We start from the raw sequence: 20870 nt of genomic DNA, 5'->3' as shown, positions 1-20870 counted from the left end.
GCCATAGGTCCAGGGCACAGATTGCAGGCCCATCAAAATTTACGCGGGAATTAAAAAAAAAAAATTCTACAGCTGTTGCTCACTTATTTTATTTATACAACCATCCAATTTCAACATTACAAAACATGAAATACACCTTGTATAAAAAAAAAAATACAACTCTCAATTTTTACAAAATATTGCAGAGCATAATCTGTAGTACAAAATGAGTATTTTGATCATGACTTGGTCTTTAAAATGAGAGTACGTTAAGATCAGTTGGTTGTCCCACCTAGATTAAATGTTAAAATTCAGATTAGACATGAAAATGTAAAGAATCTTCTAAAACTCTAATTAACAGAAGCGACCGCCAGACTTGTGTTTTTAAATACCTTAAAAGCCAGCACGCTGTAAAAACAAATATCTATTTACATGATAAAATATGTATCCATTCTGATCAACTGACTTAAGGAAAATACTTTTTTTTTTTTTTAAGAAGAAAGGATCCTGAGAGTTCTTCGTCACTTCAAAGAAACCAACACCAGTCCCGGCTTTGGCTCAGCGAACCTGCGAGATCAGGACTTTAGAGCGACTTGTGGACCCGTGGTGTGTGTGTGTGCGTGTGCACATGCGTACCTGTAGCGTGTGTTGGCGAGGTAGTTTAAAACGGCTGGGCGGATGCGGGCCACGCCCCCCTGGCTGTGGTTGCCTCTTCCTGTGATGACGGAGAGCTGCGGTCGACACAGACCTTGTTCGCACTCTGCATCCAAACACGTCAAAAGAGCGAGTCTCAGAAACTAACTTCAAACGTGTTCTGATCAGGAGGGTAGGTGTCGTCACGAGTACCTGCTGTTTTGTCACGGAGGACGCGGCCCAGGCGCCTCAAGGCCTCGTCCACGTGCAGCCCGTGGAGGTCCAGGATGTTGTTGGGGAGAAGCGAGGAGTTGACTCTCTCAAAGATCTGAACTTCTGCACGTTCGTTGGCCTCGCGCATCCGCTGCCCGTGTAATTGTCCCTGAAGACACCCATGAACCAATCACTTGTTGTCCAAACACAACAGAGCCTGCCTCAAAGTAGCCTATTTACTGGACTGTAGAGCGCACCGGGGTATAAGCCACGCCCACTAGATTTTAGAAGGAAAAAAAAGATGTTCCTGTATATAAGTCGCAGGTATATACATTGTGAAATGAGTTATTTACACAGAATCTTTATTTACAAGCCTTAATTGTTTCCAAACAGTGTCTGTAACACGGCAGTAAAACGGCTGATCAAACAAAACAGAAGTCATGGTCATGGACCCACTAGCTGCGCAAGCTAGTTGTCCAATCAGCTAAACAGACTCAATAACTCCACGGTGACGTTTTGGTGAATTTACAAAACTGAAACCATACAAAAAGAATGCCGTTGTAATTTAATAATACTAACAGACGCTCGTAAACGTGTTAGCATATTAGCTAATGCTAACAACAGTATCTTCACACAAGGCTGCTAGACTTTTGACAAGAACAAGAAAGTTTGATCATATTACGCCTATACTGGCTCACCTGCACTGGCTTCCTGTGCACTTAAGATGTGACTTTAAGGTTTTACTACTTACGTATAAAATACTACACGGTCTAGCTCCGTCCTATCTTGTCGATTGCATTGTACCATATGTCCCGGCAAGAAATCTGCGTTCAAAGAACTCCGGCTTATTAGTGATTCCCAGAGCCCAAAAAAAGTCTGCGGGCTATAGAGCGTTTTCTATTCGGGCTCCAGTACTATGGAATGCCCTCCCGGTAACAATTAGAGATGCTACCTCAGTAGAAGCATTTAAGTCCCATCTTAAAACTCATTTGTATACTCTAGCCTTTAAATAGCCCCCCTGTTAGACCAGTTGATCTGCCGTTTCTTTTCTTTTCTCCTCTGCTCCCCTTTTCCTTGAGGGGGGGGGGGGGGGCACAGGTCCGGTGGCCATGGATGAAGTGCTGGCTGTCCAGAGTCGGGACCCGGGGTGGACCGCTCGCCTGTGCATCGGCAGGGAACATCTCTGCGCTGCTGACCCGTCTCCGCTCGGGATGGTGTCCTGCTGGCCCCACTATGGACTGGACTCTTACTATTATGTTGGATCCACTATGGACTGGACTCTCACAATATTATGTCAGACCCACTCGACATCCATTGCTTTCGGTCTCCCCTAGAGGGGGGGGGTTACCCACATATGCGGTCCTCTCCAAGGTTTCTCATAGTCATTCACATCGACGTCCCACTGGGGTGAGTTTTTCCTTGCCCTTATGTGGGCTTTGTACCGAGGATGTCGTTGTGGCTTGTGCAGCCCTTTGAGACACTTGTGATTTAGGGCTATATAAATAAAGATTGATTGATTGATTGATTGATTGACATGGACGGTTTAGTAAGTACCGTATTTTCCGCACTATAAGGCGCACCTAAAAACCACAAATTTTCTCAAAAGCTGACAGTGCGCCTTATAACCCGGTGCGCTTCATATATGGATTAATATTAAGATTCATTTTCATAAAGTTTCGGACTCGCAACTACGGTAAACAGCCGCCATCTTTTTTCCCCGTAGAAGAGGAAGTGCTTCTTCTTCTACGCAAGCAACCGCCAAGGTAAGCACCCGCCCCCATAGAACAGGAAGCGCTTCTTCTTCTACTGTAAGCAACCACCCGCCCGCGTAGAAGAAGAAGCGCGCGGATATTACGTTTCATTTCCTTTGTGTGTTTACATCTGTAAAGACCACAAAATGGCTCCTACTAAGCGACAGGGATCCGGTTCATGAAAAGACGCAATCTCTCCATCCGCACACGGACTACTATTTCACAGCAACTGCCTAAAGACTTTCAAGAAAAGCTGGCTACTTTCCGTGCATATTGTAAAAACAAGATAGCTGAAAAAAAGATCCGGCCAGAGAACATTATCAACATGGACGAGGTTCCACTGACTTTTGATATTCCTGTGAACCGCACTGTGGATACAACGGGAGCACGTACGGTGAATATTCGCACCACAGGGAATGAGAAGTCATCCTTCACTGTGGTTCTAGCTTGCCATGCTAATGGCCAGAAACTTCCACCCATGGTGATATTCAAAAGGAAGACCTTGCCAAAAGAGACCTTTCCAGCCGGCGTCATCATAAAAGCTAACTCGAAGGGATGGATGAAGAAAAGATGAGCGAGTGGTTAAGGTAAGTCTAAGTTTACACGAAGAGGCCGGGTGGCTTTTTTCACGCAGCTCCGTCCATGTTGATATACGACTCCATGCGCGCCCACATCACGCTGGTTTCTAATATATTATTAAAGTTTGACTGACCTATCTGACTGTTTTTTTGACATTCCTTTAGCGCAGTTAGATGCGGCTTATAACACGGGGCGGCTTATAGGTGGACAAAGTTTTGAAATATGCCGTTCATTGAAGGCGCGGCTTATAACCCAGGGCGCCTTATGGTGCGGAAAATACGGTAAGAATTGTTTGTCGTTTTAGTTAATTGGACTTTTTTTTACTTGCAAATGTTTTTTTAATTGAAGAAAAATGTTTTTATACTTGCAAATTGTTTTTTTGATTAAAGAAAATTTTTGTTTTTTTTACTTGCGAATGTTTTTTAATTGAAGAAAATTGATGGATGGATAAATGTTTATTAATTAAAGAAAAATTATTCATACTTGCAAATCGCTTTATTTATTGAAGAACATTATTTTTTTACTTGCAAATCGTTTTTTAATAGAAAAAATTTGTTGGGGGTTTTTATACGTGCTGTATTTTTCGGAGTATAAGTCGCACCTGCTGAAAATGCATAATAAAGAAGGAAAAAAACATATATAAGTTGCACTGGAGCCCGGCCAAACTATGAAAAAAACTGCGACTTATAGTCCAAAAAATACGGTAAATCGTTATTTAATTGCAGAAATTAATTTTTTTACTTGCAAAATTTTTTTTTAACTTGGAAATCGTTTTTTTAATAGAAGTTGTTGGTTTTGTTTTGTTTTTTACATGCAAATCGTTTTTTAATTAAATAATTTTCTTTTATTTGAATTTTTTTTTTTTTTTAAAGAAAACTTTTTTATTTGAAAATAAAAATTTTACTCGCAAAAATTGTTTCTTTTTCTTGCAAATCGTTTTTTAAAAGAAGAAAGTTGTTTTATACACAAAAATCGTTTTTTCGCTTTTCATTTTTAATAGATTTTTCACTTGCAGAAAAATATATATAAGTTTTTTTTTTATTGAAAAAAAATTGTTTTTTTTACTTGCGAATCGTTTGAGTGTGGCGGCTAGAAGACGGAACGGCACTTTTACTTCCGGTTTGAAGGACTACACAGAAGAAGACGTTCAACCGCAGCACCTGCAGTGAGCAAACTTGTCCAAAAGATGGCGCCACAGCACAAATAACATTTCAGGGTCTTTGCTTGTTTTTGATGAAAACTAAAGAGAAATCCATTAATGAGCCGCATCGTTTCTCAAAGCGTAAGGAAAAAGTAGCGGCCCTTACCTGCTGGGCATAAAAGGAAGCCACCTCTCTGCGACCTTGCTTGTGAGCCTCAGCAGCTTTGGCAAAACTCTCAAGTTGTCGACTTCTTTGCAGACTGGCCTCAGCCCTGAAGTCCTCATACTGGGGGTCCTCTGTGTCCTGGTAGTTCTGGTAGACAGGCAATGCAGAGTCCACCAGCTTCTGGCAAATTGAAAGTGAAACCGGATGTTAGTGGAAATTGCCGACAAAGTAGGACAAAGAAGAGAAAGTTGTACGTGCTGAAGTTGTATGAGACCAAACCAGCGTTTCTTAACCATAGGGCCCATTTCTCAGCTGTGGTGCGTATGCGCTACTCAGCTGTAATACACTTTTCCACCCTTAAGGAAGTAATGACACTGTCAAACAAACAGAAGTCTGGAGCTAAAATCATAGTGAAGTTTAAGCGCAAAAATTATGACTTTAGTGGTGAAGCTGTATTTTCATTTGCACTTTAATTTTACTCAGTTTTTATTTATTTATATATATGTATAGAGGGGTTAGTGTGTCTGCCTCACAATACGAAGGTCCTGGGTTCGATCCTGCGATTGGGATCTTTCTGTGTGGAGTTTGCATGTTCTCCCCGTGACTGCGTGGGTTCCCTCCGGGTACTCCGGCTTCCTCCCACCTCCAAAGACATGCACCTGGGGATAGGTTGATTGGCAACACTAAATGGTCCCTAAGTGTGTGAATGTTGTCTGTCTATCTGTGTTGGCCCTGTGATGAGGTGGCGACTTGTCCAGGGTGTACACCGCCTTCCGCCCGATTGTAGCTGAGATAGGCTCCAGCGCCCCCCCCCCCCGCGACCCCGAAGGGAATAAGCAGTAGAAAATGGATGGATGGATAGATACCGTATTTTTCGGACTATAAGTCGCAGGTTTTTTTTCATAGTTTGGCCGGGCTCCAGTGCGACTTATGTATGTTTTTTTCCTTTTTTATTATGCATTTTCGGCAGGTGTGACTTATACTCCGGTGCGACTTATACTTCGAAAAATACGGTCGGTCGGTCGATAGATCGAGATATATATATATAGATAGATAGATAGATAGATAGATAGATAGATAGATAGATATATTTAGATAGATTGATATATATATATATATATATATATGCGAAACAGGCTTGTAGGGATGATATAGCCTACTGGTGGTAGAGATATATATATATGCGAAACAGGCTTGTAGGGATGATATAGCCTAGTGGTGGCTAACCAGTCAGAGACTAAGAGCCACTATTTTTTTTTTTAACTGTGTGACCGCAAAGAGCTATATCCTACACATGGGCACACATGAACATCACCCCATCCCTTCTTCTCTCACACACACACACACACACACACACACACACAGACAGACAGACAGACAGACAGACAGACAGACAGACAGACAGACAGACAGACAGACAGACCTCTGCTCAGCCAGATTTATTGTCAATGTCCCACACCAACATGACTCCTACAGTACTAAGACCACAGGCCAGTTATTTTCAAGGGTGATGGGTCAAATGCAGAGAATAATTTTACACACACACACACACACACACACACACACACAGACAGACAGACAGACAGACAGACACACCTCTGCTCAGCCAGATTTACTGTAATGTCCCACACCAACATGACTCCTACCGTACTAAGACCACAGGTCAGTTATTTTCAAGGGTGATGGGTCAAATGCAGAGAATAATTTCACCACACCTAGTGTGTGTGTGTGTGTGTGTGTGTGTGTGTGTGTGAGACACTCATGGGTACTTTAACTTTAGTTACTATTGCAGCGACAAACTTTATCATCAAGTTGAAAATATCATTTTGGTGGTTCTGAAGGTCTTTGGGAAATGTTTATATAAAGTGCCAGTAAAAAAAACTCCCCTTACCAAGTTTTAATTTGATATGGTCACACATGACGTTGTGAGGATTTAGTAACTGTCAGCCAGGCCCTTCTAGTGACCTCTGATCTCTGGTCCTGGCCATGCAGTTCTAATGGCCAGGTGTCCCAATACTTCTGTCCCTTTTTTTTTTTTAATTAAATCAACATAGAAAAAAACACACGATACACTTTCAACTAGTGCATCAACCCAAAAAAAACACCTCCCTCCCCCATTCACACTCATACACACCCACTCACACAAAAGGGGTTGTTTCTTTCTGCTATCAATATTCTGGTTTCCCCACAACATGGACAACACTTCTGCAAAGGACACAACACAGTCCCTGAAGCACACTTGATTGTTTGTGCTGCTGGTCCACTAACATTTTCATTTAATTACTATTTTTTATTTTTTTTCTCCCTTATGTAATTATTTTTATATTGTTTTACTTTCCTCTTTATCCAAGAAAATATTTATTTATCTTATCTATTAAAAAAAAAAAAAAAAGGAAAGAAAGGACCTTATCTTCACCAGACCTGGTTGTAAATGAAATTAGCTTCGTTTAAAGGTTGTTTTTTTTAAAACCAGGTCCAGTCCAGATAATGTCCAAGTCGGGTGCAGCAACACACACCTTCATTCATGTACACTGAGAAAAAAAGAAAAGAAAAAAAACCAGAAAATTTTGGAACACAACAAATTGCATATAATCGCTGCTGTTGACGGTCCCTGACACAAGGCTGAAGCTTAGAGGTGACAGAGCTTTCGCCGTTGCTGCTCCCAAGCTCTGGAACGACCTACCCCTGAGTGTTAGACAAGCCTCCTCTCTTCCTGTTTTTAAATCTCTCTTAAAAACATACTTTTATTCCATGGCTTTTAACACTGAGTGATATCCATCCTGCAATGGCGCCCCATAATACACCTGCTGTGATCCTGTTTTTATGTTTTTATGTTTTTATTAATTCTATTTTAATTATTTATTTTTTATCGTGTTCTGTTTGTGTTGTGTTGTGTTTGCTCGGTACTCGTTTTATCTTTTAACCTGCTCATTGTACAGCACTTTGGCTACCCCTGTGGTAAATTTTAAATATGCTCTATAAATAAAGTTGATTTGATTTGATTTGATTTATAATCTATAAACAAAATTACATTTTCAAAACAAAAACAAAACAAAAAAAAATGTATGTACAGTCCAGCTTATGTTCAGGTCACTAAAAATTAGGGAATACAACAACAGATAGCATATAATCTATAAACATAATAACACTTTCAACATAAGCCTTTGAGGGCTTCCCATCTTTTTTTTATGTTTTTTGGCATCATTATCGTTTTCAACCATGTAACTTTCTAAAGTTAAAAAATACTGAATAAATGTTTTAAAGAAAGTAATACTAAGTGAATATCTGTTTCTGGCCTTAAAAATAAACCTTTTTACCGAGTACTATAATTACATTGATTAAATCATGATTGTCAATGAACTCTCCCAAAATAACAGAAACCACATCAAGCTTCATAAACAAACCAATCCTTAAACACATTTTTTCAACTTCCACCCAAAAGGAAGACACAATATGACAATACCAAAACAAATGCAGGGTGGATTCAGACTCCTGACAACAAAATCGGCAGTCATCTGACTCTGTCATTGTTGGAATAATTGTTTGTAAGTTATCACAAAAGAAACGTTGTGTTGCATTGTGTTCCTGATAAGAAGATGAATGCTGTCTTTCGAGGCCTAACAAGAGGAAAAAGGCTCGTGAAACGCCACTGTGATTTCAACACGGACAGATGGCAGGATCTGCTCAACTTCCAGAGGAACTCTCTTTGAAGTGTTAAACGAACTCTCTTTGAAGTCAACGCTATTTACCACCCGCTGCCCTTTTGAAGCAACTGTGGTCAGGAGACGGGAGGGGTTATCCATTGTCCTCCAACACCTGCCCCAGCTGGATCCAGGAAGAGCCCAAGCCCGAGAAATCCTCTTCTTGGTCTTCAAAGCGACCGAAAACAATGACTGTTTTACATACTTCCCATTCCTGCTGTGACATGTGTTGGTGCGTGAACATTGAACATCTGAATAAAAGAGGAGACGAAAACCTTCTTCGTCAGAGCGTGGTGCAGGACTGTACAGAGAGTGCAGTGGCCATGTCTCTCCTCAATATTGAGTCCAAATTGAATTCTGTCTCTGTTTGATTCCTTGCCTTTTGTCTTGTTTAATAGATGTCCTCAGTGTTTGAACGTGACAGTCATATTCCATCATTTTAACATTTTCCCCGTGGGTAAGAAGTTATAAATAATTTTAATTTGAAAATAACGATTTTGCACATCAATAGTAGTTTTATGGATTAGTTTTGAATATGGCATCCCACGGCAACGGGCAGTCAAAAAAGTCCTCCCATTTTCCAAATGTGTTGTATGGGGCAGCCTTCAAAGATTTTTTTATTAAATAAAACTTATATATTTTTCTATTTATTTTAGTTCCTTTTTGCCAACTCGAATTTCTTATTAGAGGTTTACAAACTAATAATTTAGTGGTTCCATAATTAATTATTTGTTTCCATCTTTTCCCAATGACTCCAGTTAGTTGATGAAATGAAATCACCATACATACAGGTAAAAGCCAGTAAATTAGAATATTTTGAAAAACTTGATTTATTTCAGTAATTGCATTCAAAAGGTGTAACTTGTACATTATATTTATTCATTGCACACAGACTGATGCATTCAAATGTTTATTTCATTTAATTTTGATGATTTGAAGTGGCAACAAATGAAAATCCAAAATTCCGTGTGTCACAAAATTAGAATATTGTGTAAGGCTAATACAAAAAAGGGATTTTTAGAAATGTTGGCCAACTGAAAAGTATGAAAATGAAAAATTTGAGCATGTACAATACTCAATACTTGGTTGGAGCTCCTTTTGCCTCAATTACTGCGTTAATGCGGCGTGGCATGGAGTCGATGAGTTTCTGGCACTGCTCAGGTGTTATGAGAGCCCAGGTTGCTCTGATAGTGGCCTTCAACTCTTCTGTGTTTTTGGGTCTGGCATTCTGCATCTTCCTTTTCACAATACCCCACAGATTTTCTATGGGGCTAAGGTCAGGGGAGTTGGCGGGCCAATTTAGAACAGAAATACCATGGTCCGTAAACCAGGCACGGGTAGATTTTGCGCTGTGTGCAGGCGCCAAGTCCTGTTGGAACTTGAAATCTCCATCTCCATAGAGCAGGTCAGCAGCAGAAAGCATGAAGTGCTCTAAAACTTGCTGGTAGACGGCTGCGTTCACCCTGGATCTCAGGAAACAGAGTGGACCGACACCAGCTGGACTGCTGCTGAGTGGTCCAAAGTCATGTTTTCTGACGAAAGCAAATTTTGCATTTCCTTTGGAAATCGAGCTCCCAGAGTCTGGAGGAAGACAGGAGAGGCACAGGATCCACGTTGCCTGAAGTCTAGTGTAAAGTTTCCACCATCAGTGATGGTTTGGGGTGCCATGTCATCTGCTGGTGTCGGTCCACTCTGTTTCCTGAGATCCAGGGTCAACGCAGCCGTCTACCAGCAAGTTTTAGAGCACTTCATGCTTCCTGCTGCTGACCTGCTCTATGGAGATGGAGATTTCAAGTTCCAACAGGACTTGGCGCCTGCACACAGCGCAAAATCTACCCGTGCCTGGTTTACGGACCATGGTATTTCTGTTCTAAATTGGCCCGCCAACTCCCCTGACCTTAGCCCCATAGAAAATCTGTGGGGTATTGTGAAAAGGAAGATGCAGAATGCCAGACCCAAAAACGCAGAAGAGTTGAAGGCCACTATCAGAGCAACCTGGGCTCTCATAACACCTGAGCAGTGCCAGAAACTCATCCACTCCATGCCACGCCGCATTAACGCAGTAATTGAGGCAAAAGGAGCTCCAACCAAGTATTGAGTATTGTACATGCTCATATTTTTCATTTTCATACTTTTCAGTTGGCCAACATTTCTAAAAATCCCTTTTTTGTATTAGCCTTAAGTAATATTCTAATTTTGTGACACACGGAATTTTGGATTTTCATTTGTTGCCACTTCAAATCATCAAAATTAAATGAAATAAACATTTGAATGCATCAGTCTGTGTGCAATGAATAAATATAATGTGCAAGTTACACCTTTTGAATGCAATTACTGAAATAAATCAAGTTTTTCAAAATATTCTAATTTACTGGCTTTTACCTGTAGTTATAAATTCACCATACTTCATAATCTTACCATTCTCATTGATATACTATAATACTTCTGTCCCTTTGTCGGCCTGGGTTTGTACCTTTTCTCTCTCTTTGCTGGCGGTTCTGAGGTGGTCGGATTTAGGCGGTTCTGGTGCGACGACCGTTCTGGCGGGCTCCTGGTCCATTATGGAGTTGATAAAAAGCTCCGTCTGGCTGAGGCAGTGACTGAAGAAATAAACAGGCAGACTTATTAGTCACAGTTCTTCACTTGTTCTTGACAACTTTGCATCTTACTTGTGGTCCCGGAATATTTCCTGCAGGAAGAGTCGGTCAATGGTAGGGAAACGGGAGTAAAGCTGCTCCTCTTTCAACACAGACGCTCCGTCACGCCTGCTGAGGTCCGCCCTGCTTTGTCTCGACTGTAACAAATGTGACGCTCAGAGGGGAAGTCAGGCATGAAGCTCAATGCGAGCAGCTCACCTTCTCCATGTTCTTCTGCATGGCCAGTTCCTCCTTTATGATGTTGCGGAGAGAGACGCGAGGCTGGAAGAAATTCCAGTGGTCCACGTAGGGCTGCTCGGCTTGGCTGTCTGCATCGTAGAAGTAAGAAAAGGTGACGTGGCTTTGCCCAGGTGAGATTCACCCCATGGCGCTGTACCAAGTTACAAAGGTTGTGGGGATGAAGCCACATTATTGAGTGAATCCGCTGTTGCAGTTTGAACCACATCAACTTTGTCATTATACTGAGGTGAAGGAGTATAATAATAGGATGTCACAAAAAGTTCAGCCAGAATTGTAATACAGTGCATCTTCTATAGAAATTAAACTTATTTCAGGCATGTGATTTGAACTTATTGAAAAAAAACTGAAAATCTTCCACTAGTTTTTTTAAATATATGAATCTCCCGCTTGAATATTCCCTCTTCTCTTCATCTCTCATCATTTGTAAACCAACACACCAATCATCATTGATGTTTCCCAAGCTTACAAGAAATGGTTTTCACTTCACAGGTGTGCTTAAAGCTCATGCAGAGAATGCCAAGAGTGTGTGAAAAAGTAATCAGAGCAAAGTTGGCTATTTTGAAGAAACTAGAATACAAAACATGTTTTCAGTTATTTCACCATTTCTTGTTAGGTACATAACTCCACATCTGTTCATTCATAGTTTTGATGTGACAATCTACAATGTAAATAGTCATGAAAATAAAGAAAACTATTGGCCTGTACAGTATACCACAATTATTTATAATCTATCCATTAGAGCTTGTCAGTAGGGTTGCAAAATTCCAGGAATATTCCAAATTGGAAACTTTCCATGGGAATTAACAGGAATTAGTGGCAAATGAATGGGAATAAACATTGAATGCAACATATTTAAACACAGTAAAACATTATCAACAATACCAAAACGCAGTGGAAAGTTGCAGTTATCTGCTAGATCCAGAGCATGTGAGTTACTAGCACTAACTTATTAGCACGTATAATTTCCCTCTTCTACTGTATTTACATTTCCACATAGCTAAAACAAGCTGAAATGACCACAGTCGCCCCCTGGTGTACGAGAGGCACACTGCATATGGCCAACAGCCACATTAGAGATAAGAGCATGGAAAGTAGAACTTCACATGTAGGTGTAAAAATAGAAGAAACTAATTTATCTGACAAATCAGACTAATTTAGTACAAAGAAATGTACCGACTGTAAAAAGTGACATGACGTCAGACAAGGCAGCACAAATCTTTAATGATTACTTTCAAACTAGTAAAACTTTATATAACGTGCTGTCATGTGTGTCAGTAGAAATGTTCACATTTCAGCTACAAGAGTTCATACTTGCCAACCTTGAGACCTCCGATTTCGGGAGGTGGGGGGGTGGTGGGGGGGTCGGGGTGGGGCGGGGACGTGGTTGGGGGCGGGGCTAAGAGGGGAGGAGTATATTTACAGCTAGAATTCACCAAGTCAAGTATTTCATACATATATATAAGAAATACTTGACTTTCAGTGAATTCTAGCTGTATATATATTTATTTTATTATATATATATATATATCCATCCATCCATCCATTTTCTACCGCTTATCCCTTTTGGGGTCGCGGGGGGCGCTGGAGCCTATCTCAGCTACAATCGGGCGGAAGGCGGGGTACACCCTGGATAAGTCGCCACCTCATCGCAGGGCCAACAGATAGACAGACAACATTCACACTCACATTCACACACTAGGGCCAATTTAGTGTTGCCAATCAACCTATCCCCAGGTGCATGTCTTTGGAGGTGGGAGGAAGCCGGAGTACCCGGAGGGAACCCACGCAGTCACGGGGAGAACATGCAAACTCCACACAGAAAGATCCCGAGCCCGGGATTGAACCCAGGACTACTCAGGACCTTCGTATTGTGAGGCAGACGCACTAACCCCTCTGCCACAGTGATGCCCTATATATATATATATATATATATATATATATATATATATATATATATATATATATATATATATAAATAAAAGAAATACTTGAATTTCAGTGTTCATTTATTTACACATATACACACACACAACACTCATCTACTCATTGTTGAGTTAAGGGTTGAATTGTCCATCCTTGTTCTATTCTCTGTCACTATTTTTCTAACCATGCTGAACACCCTTTCGCAGGTACCCAGAAAGGTTTCGAGTACCACCAAAAAAACTGAATCTCTGAAGACAGTATAAAAATCTGTGTTAAAGGTGTACAAATACTGTTTGTATAATAAGCATGTTATTTTTTTTACAAATGAGGGTTAAGAGTTCAGTACTAAAAAAAAAAAAAAAAAAAGAATGTGGCTTAAGTACAGTTTTTTAATTGAGCTGCTGCATTTTTTGGTTGGGTTGTTTATTTATTTTGAGTAACTTCTATACATTTCTAAAAGGGGAGGAATGTAATAGAGTTATCTATGTTTGTCTGTTGCCATCTCCTGGTGAGTGTTGGCTATAGCGTACTGGGGTTACTTTTTGGTTGGCCAACGATTTACGTGGTGTTGCGCACCTGACGTCACTCGGGTCCGCATGGAGCTGGAGGGGGCGTGGCTTCCAGCTCCGCCTGAATTTCGGGAGATTTTCGGGAGAAAATTTGTCGCGGGAGGTTTTCGGGAGAGGCGCTGAATTTCGGGAGTCTCCCGGAAAATCCGGGAGGGTTGGCAAGTATGCAAGAGTTACACTTTCAACGAGAGAAAACATGTAGCAAAAATGATATATACATTTTAAATTCTACACGCGCACACACACACATCAACTACAAATGTAGCTCAAGAACCATTGAAAAATAGCTGCTAAACAAATCTGGAGCAACTCACAAGTTACTCAATACTTGAGTAGTTTTTTCAAGTAATACTTACTTCCCCTTACTCTAGCATTTATTTTGTTTACTACGTTTTTACTTTTACTTGAGTCACATTATTCGAAAGTAACGGTAGTTTTACATGAGTACCTCTTTTGGGTAATCTACCCACCTCTTCAACAATTTGACTTGCTTGGGTGGCTGCACACGACAGATTTTGAAAAAGTGATACAAGAAAAAAAAACATTCAGAAAGTCATATACAGATCTTTAATGCTCCAATTATAAAAAAAAATATTCCATTAATAATCAACCATTTCAACTTCATAGAAATTCACTCACCACAGTCGAGCCCAGAATTAATAAAACGAGGAATGCTGTATATTAAATACAACATTAACTATCTGCTCATGTTTTTCAAATAGCTTAGCATACTGTATACTGATTGAATTGGTTTTAGCATCTTTAATGAACAAAATGTACTAACCCCAAAACCAGTGAAGTAGGGACGTTGTGTAAAATTGTAAATAAGAAACAAAATACAATGATTTGCAAATCCATTTCAACTTATATTCAACTGTATAGACTGCAAAGACAAGATATTTCATGTTCGGACCGGAAACCTTTGTTAGTTTATGCAAATATTAGCTCATTTAGAATTTTATACCGCCAACATGTTTCAAAAAAGCTGGCACAAGTGGCAAAAAAAGACTGAGAAAGTTGAGGAATGCTCACCAAACTCTTATTTGGAACATCCCACAGGCGAACAGGCTAATTGGGAACAGGTGGGTGCCATGATTGGGTATAAAAACAGCTTCCACGAAATTCTCAGTCGTTCACAAACAAGGACGGGGCGAGGGTCACCACTTTGTCAACAAATGCAGTTTAAGAACAACATTTCTCAAGCAGCTATTGCAAGGAATTTAGGGATTTCACCATCTACGGTCCGTAATATCATCAAAAGGTTCAGAGAATCTGGAGAAATCACTGCACGTAAGCGGCAAGGTCGTGACCTTCGATCCCTCAGGCGGTACTGCATCAAAAAGTGACATCAGTGTGTAAAGGATATCACCACATGGGCTCAGGAACACTTCAGAAAACCACTGTCAGTAACTACAGTTACATCTGTAAGTGCAAGTTAAAAAACTACTATGAAAAGAAAGCCATTTATCAACAACACCCAGAAACGGCGCCTGCTTCGTTGGGCCCGAGCTCATCTAAGATGGACTGATGCAAAGTGGAAAAGTGTTCTGTGGTCTGAGGAGTCCACATTTCAAATTGTTTTTGGAAAGTGTGGACGTTGTGTCCTTCGGAACCGAGAGGAAAAGAACCATCCGGTATAGGCGCAAAGGTGAAAATCCAGCATGTGTGATGGTATGGGGGTGTATTAGTGCCCAAGACATGGGTAACTTACACATCTGTGAAGGCACCATTAATGCTGAAAGGTACATACAGCTTTTGGAGCAACATATGTTGCCATCCAAGCAATGTTATCATGGACGCCCCTGCTTATTTCATCAAGACAATGCCAAACCACGTGTTACAACAGCGTGGCTTCATAGTAAAAGAGTGCGGGTACTAGACTGGCCTGCCTGTAGTCCAGACCTGCCTTCCATTGAAAATGTGTGCCGCATTATGAAGCCTAAAATACCACAACGGAGACTCCGGACTGTTGAACAACTTAAGCTGTACATCAAGCAAGAATGGGAAAGAATTCCACTTCAAAAATGTGTCTCCTCAGTTCCCAAACCTTTATTGAGTGTTGTTAAAAGGAAAGGCCATGTAACACACTGGTAAAAATGCCCCTGTGACAACTTCTTTGCAATGTGTTGCTGCCATTAAATTCTAAGTTGATGATTATTTGCAAAATAAAAATAAAAGTTTCCCAGTGTGAACATTAAACATATTGTCTTTGCAGTCTATTCAATTGAATATAAGTTTAAAAGGATTTGCAAATCATTGTATTCTCTTTTTATTTACCATTTACACGTGTCAACTTCACTGGTTTTGGGTTTTGTATAAAAGTGGCCCACAGCATTCTTGAATTTTTCAGTATTCGGTGGTAGAGTTTAGACACCCCTGATTCAGAGTAGTCAGTGTACCAATTGTATCCCAGTATAGAAAAGGACTGAACACAGCCATTATTGTCTAAATAGCTGGCAACACAAACGAGTAGCAAGATAAGGAAGGGTCTTGTCCACAGAAAAACACAATGGCGGTCCAGTCAGTCATAGTCTGGGGCTGCACAAGTCCTACATGCACTGGAGAGCTGCGGTTCATTGAGGGGAAGCATTTTGTACTGTGACAATGTCTTCTAGATGGGGTCGTCCGTAAGGGTGCGTTAACTTACTGTTTCGAAGCAAGTGGCGGGAAAGAGTTGCTTGTCTTTGCCTTTCCTGCAAAACACCGGGTTTCAAACGTCAACAGATTCATCAAGCACTGCTCATTGGAAAAATACTGAAGCTCACCTGAATGGTTTCTTTCCACTTCTGGTGAAGCAGTTTAGCAAAGTTCATGTCCATCTGCACAGCGTAATCTTCAGAAGAGCATGTGCCTGAACATTGTGTGGGCATCGGTTAATCAAGTAAGTCATTGACATGCTTTAAAGCTACAGCTTGCGTAGTTACCTGGTTCTACACCCACAGGGCCAAACAGTTCAGTTAGCTGCAGGGCCAGTTCAGTGGGTATTTTCAGCTCCACACTCTGGATGTTCAGAACACTGCTGCCACCCCTTTCCTCTTTCTTCTGTCTTTCTTCTCTCTCGAGCTTTTCCAGCTCAGCTTGCAACAGCCGGTGGACCTCGTCCATACTAGCAATGTCATCTGCAGTGTCAACACTTGACTTCTCCATTGCTTCTTTGCCTTCATTGTCATCATCTTTGGCCAAAGCAGGCAGGCTTGGATTGTCTCTTACAGTGTGTGAAAGCATATCAAGCTGACTTGTGTTTCTGATTGGAGAAACTGCACCTCCTAAACTTGATAAATCAGTGTCTGAGGTCCCACCCAGTGTCTCACATGCAAATGGTTGAAGCATGTGGCCAGGCGGCTCTACAGAACGCTCCTCCCCTACTTGAGTTTCTAATGCTTTTTCTAAAGGTGTAGTGCGCTCTTCCAGTTTGACGTGAGCAACGTCCTCTTCCAAAACATCCTCATCTCTGAAGAGCTTTTCTCCAGAGTCCAACAGCAAGTTGGTTGTCCACTCCAAGTCCTGCTGACATTTGTCATACAAGTCCTCTAATGTATCAAAATGAAGTAGTTTAAAATGACGACTGAGAATGCCTAGGCCTTCAAGGCGGCTTTGGCACGCCCCAAATTCTCCATCCTCAACCTGTGTGCTTTTCTCGTGCACCACACGGTACGGTACCATGTTGCGAGTGGACGGGTGAACTGCAACTGCGGCGGAAACTGCAGATGCAAGCTCCGGCACAAAACGCGAAGAGTTGGCGCATAGGACTGTGAATTCACCGGGGTAGCTGCGAGCAGCGACAGCAGTGTCTGGTGGGTGGTCCTGACGGTTAAGACGCCAAAGAAGAGCAAAGTCCTGAGGTTCAGTTTGGGTGGGGCAACCTCCATCTGCGGGTCGCGGGTGGACGTCTTCTTTGGGCTTGGCGGACAAGTCCGGTTTAGGGTTGAAGCTGGTGACGCAATCAGGAAGGGTTATGCTACTGGGATTTTCAGGTGTCTTCAGTGAAGGAGCAGGGCAATTTTGAGTGAAGGTGAGGGCAAGTTTGCACAGTTTCCCTGATCTGCGACCCTGACGCTGCCTTTCCCCTTGGGTGTCTCCAGTGAGAACACAGCTGCCTTCGGAAGCTTGGCATGAGTCCCTAGAATGGCTACTGTCAAGGGGAAGTGTCGCCTCAATGCCTCCATGTTCTCTGCAGTTATTACCTTTGTCCTCATGCTCAGTGTCTTTACTTACTTTCTTCTCTGTATCCATAGCCCACAGGCTATTTTCAGTACTTTCACACCCTGTTGTTTCATTTTTAAGAATCTCCTCACCGTTCTTGTTACAGTCAGCAGTTGTGCGGTCCAACAAGCAAGCTGGTGAATCACCTTTATTGCTCTTGTCTGTGTTCAGGTTCAACAGGCTCTCCTTACTCTCAGGCCTACAGCCAATGGCTTTTTCAATCTTGACAACTGCATCCAACTCCAGTCCATTGCATAAAGAAAGAGGCGATGAACACGAAGAACCTGATTGGCAAGTAACTACACCAGTCTGAATGAGGTCGAGAAGCTTCTGGAACTCTGTGAGGTCAGGTCCAGCCTTCCCTTTGTCCGTGTCTTTATTGACTTGTTTTGACAAGTCTTCTTTTTCATCACCGGCTCCATCTCTTTCCTTACTCCTTACCTGCCGCTGGTCTAAGGGCCCTTCAGACGGCCAGTGCCCGCCAAAATAATGCAACATCTTAGATTTATCCCCATCTTCTCTTCCTACCGCTGATTCATCTTCTCCCTTCTTCCGTTCTTTTCCCGATGCCAAGACGTCTGACTGGTTAATATCTTTTACCAGATCTGCAGTGTCTCTCTCGAACAAATCCCACTTCTCGTCTGGTCTTTGTACCCTTTGTTTAATGGACTCAGAGAAAGCCACTGAAATGTCATCCCTGGCGTGGTTCGTCACTGATTCCACAATACAGTCAGAGATTGCCTGATCTCCACATGGATGATTAAGGGCATCCAGCTCAAAATCCAACGCCGCCAAATCCAGATCATCGTCCTTGTCTGAATGTTCAGAGTTTACCACAGAGGTTGCAATTGGCTGAAAGTTGAGTAAATCCGTTGATGTGCGGTTGTCGTCTGCCAACTTGCCCACCTCACATAAATGACCTATAGATGACACGTCAGGAAGGGATGAATAGTGATGAGGGCGGCAATTCTTCATCGTCATTCCAGGCTCACTGACAAGGTCAGGACATTTTGCATCAGGAGTCACACACCTGAGGGAAGGACAGTCATGAGAAATTGTCCTAAACGTCAAACTGCTTGGAATTTATTGCATAACCAGAAAGAAACATTTGCCAGCAATACAGAATTATATTAGAGCAGGGGTGCTCACACTTTTTCTGCAGGCGAGCTACTTTTCAATTGATCAAGTCGTGGGGATCTACCTCATTCATATATATAATTTATATTTACTTATTTATGAAATATATATGAACTGAATTGCAAGATGGATCACATCATGGAGAAGCTTGCTGAAAAGGAACAATTTAATATTCAAAGACATGCACCTGGGGATAAGTTGATTGGCAAAACTAAATTGGCCCTAGTGTGTGAATGTGAGTGTGAATGTTGTCTGTCTATCTGTGTTGGCCCTGCGATGAGGTGGCGACTTGTCCAGGGTGTACCCCGCCTTCCGCCCGATTGTAGCTGAGATAGGCTCCAGCGCCCCCCGCGACCCCAAAGGGAATAAGCGGTAGAAAATGGATGGATGGATGTTTTTGTTAACAAGTTAAAGGTGTTTAATGATAATGCAAGCATGTTTAACACATATAGTTAATATTGTTAATACATTAAAGGTGTTTAATGATAATACAAGTATGTTTAATACATATAGTTAATATTGTTAACAAGTTAAAGGTGTTTAAAGATAATGCAAGTATGTTTAACACATATAGTTAATATTGTTAACAAGTTAAAGGTGGTTAAAAATAATACAAGCATGTTTAACACAAATAGTTAATATTGTTAACAACTTAAAGGTGGTTAAAGATAAAACAAGCATGTTTAACACATATAGTTAATATTGTTAACAACTTAAAGGTGTTTAAAGATAATACAAGCACGTTTAACACATATAGTTAATATTGTTAACAACTTAAAGGTGGTTAAAGATAATACAAGCATGTTTAACACATATAGATTCCTTTCTTTCATGAAGACAGGAATATAAGTTGGTGTATTACCTGATTCTGATGACTTGCATTGATTAGAATCAGACAATGGTGCTGATAAGGTCCGCATTTTCGAATGGAGGAGAAAAAAAGTCCTCCTTTCTGTCCAATACCACATGAAAGTGGTTGGTTTTTGGCATCTTATTTGTCCAGCTTCCGTACTCCTTTGTATACACTTTACAAGAAATACATTGTCGGCAAACTCCGTAGCTTGCTAGCTTGTGCACGCCAGCTTTCTGAGACTCTTATTTTGGTAGCACAGGCAGGATGAAGAAGCGCTTTTATTGTGCAACTGTGCAGTCGGTCTTTGGAGTTTTGACGACAGGTACGGCGCCAGAGTCTGTTGAAATAAAGTGTTTCTCGCCTTCCAGTCGGTAATTTTAATGAGCTGGCAGCAGCCAGCGTCATCTCAGAAGACCCTCGGGTGCCGTGAATGTCAATCAAGTGACGAAAGTGACGTCAGAGTGAAGATTTATGATCGCTCATTTTTAGGACTATTTTTTTAATGCCTGGCTGGTGATCGACTGACACACCCTCCGAGATCGACCGGTAGATCGCGATCGACGTAATGAGCACCCCTGTATTAGAGGGTAAGCCAACACCCAAAGTGTCTAGGTAATGTTATTGTCTTTACAGCGGCAGACTAACTTTGATATTCCTAACATAGAGGAAAAAGGTCTACACCTTGTGTGGTATGGTATGGCATGCTCTTTATTGTCATTGCACATTCCATTTTTACCACAAACCTGTTTATAATTAGACAAACGTTGTACAGGAACAGAACAGGAACGGTGATGGGTTGCCACTTACAGCGCCGCGTGAAAGGTCGACGCTGGGGGCGGATGAGTAAAAAAAAACAACAACAAAAAAACGTACTTGCTGACCCCCCTGATTTTCCCGGGAGACTTTCGGATTTCAGTGCCTCTCGCAGAAAACTCCCGGGATTAATATTCTCCGATTTTCACCCTTACAATAATAATAAGGGCGTGCCATGATGGTACAGCATTTAGCGCCCTTTACAATCTGCATTAACTGTGTGCCAGCCCAGCCTCTTGTTATATGCATCTTCTGCTTGCACACGTCAGTGACAGCAAGGCATACTTGGTCAACAGCCACACAGGTTACACT

At 41.5% G+C, this 20870-nt stretch overlaps 1 protein-coding gene across 3 annotated transcripts in view; it reads right to left on the bottom strand.

Moving 5' to 3' along the window:
- n4bp2 (NEDD4 binding protein 2) overlaps positions 1 to 20870 on the bottom strand; it is a 39959-nt gene that overhangs the window by 7104 nt on the left and 11985 nt on the right. For 2 of the 3 annotated variants that reach the window (XM_061984379.1, XM_072916099.1), the window contains exons 6-14: positions 16477 to 18785; positions 16318 to 16403; positions 16200 to 16245; positions 11019 to 11128; positions 10833 to 10957; positions 10637 to 10763; positions 4463 to 4642; positions 826 to 994; positions 616 to 739 (exon numbers count right to left, since the gene is read on the bottom strand). In XM_061984379.1, the coding sequence (XP_061840363.1) occupies positions 616 to 739; positions 826 to 994; positions 4463 to 4642; positions 10637 to 10763; positions 10833 to 10957; positions 11019 to 11128; positions 16200 to 16245; positions 16318 to 16403; positions 16477 to 18785 (3276 nt within the window). Of the gene's footprint in view, positions 1 to 73; positions 547 to 615; positions 740 to 825; positions 995 to 4462; positions 4643 to 10636; positions 10764 to 10832; positions 10958 to 11018; positions 11129 to 16199; positions 16246 to 16317; positions 16404 to 16476; positions 18786 to 20870 lie in introns of those variants that run through there. The other variant, XM_072916100.1, reaches the window with a different exon arrangement.

This window comes from Nerophis lumbriciformis, linkage group LG25 (assembly GCF_033978685.3).
Source record: "Nerophis lumbriciformis linkage group LG25, RoL_Nlum_v2.1, whole genome shotgun sequence".
Taxonomy (NCBI): domain Eukaryota; kingdom Metazoa; phylum Chordata; class Actinopteri; order Syngnathiformes; family Syngnathidae; genus Nerophis; species Nerophis lumbriciformis.
This window is presented reverse-complemented; position numbering and strand designations above follow the sequence as displayed.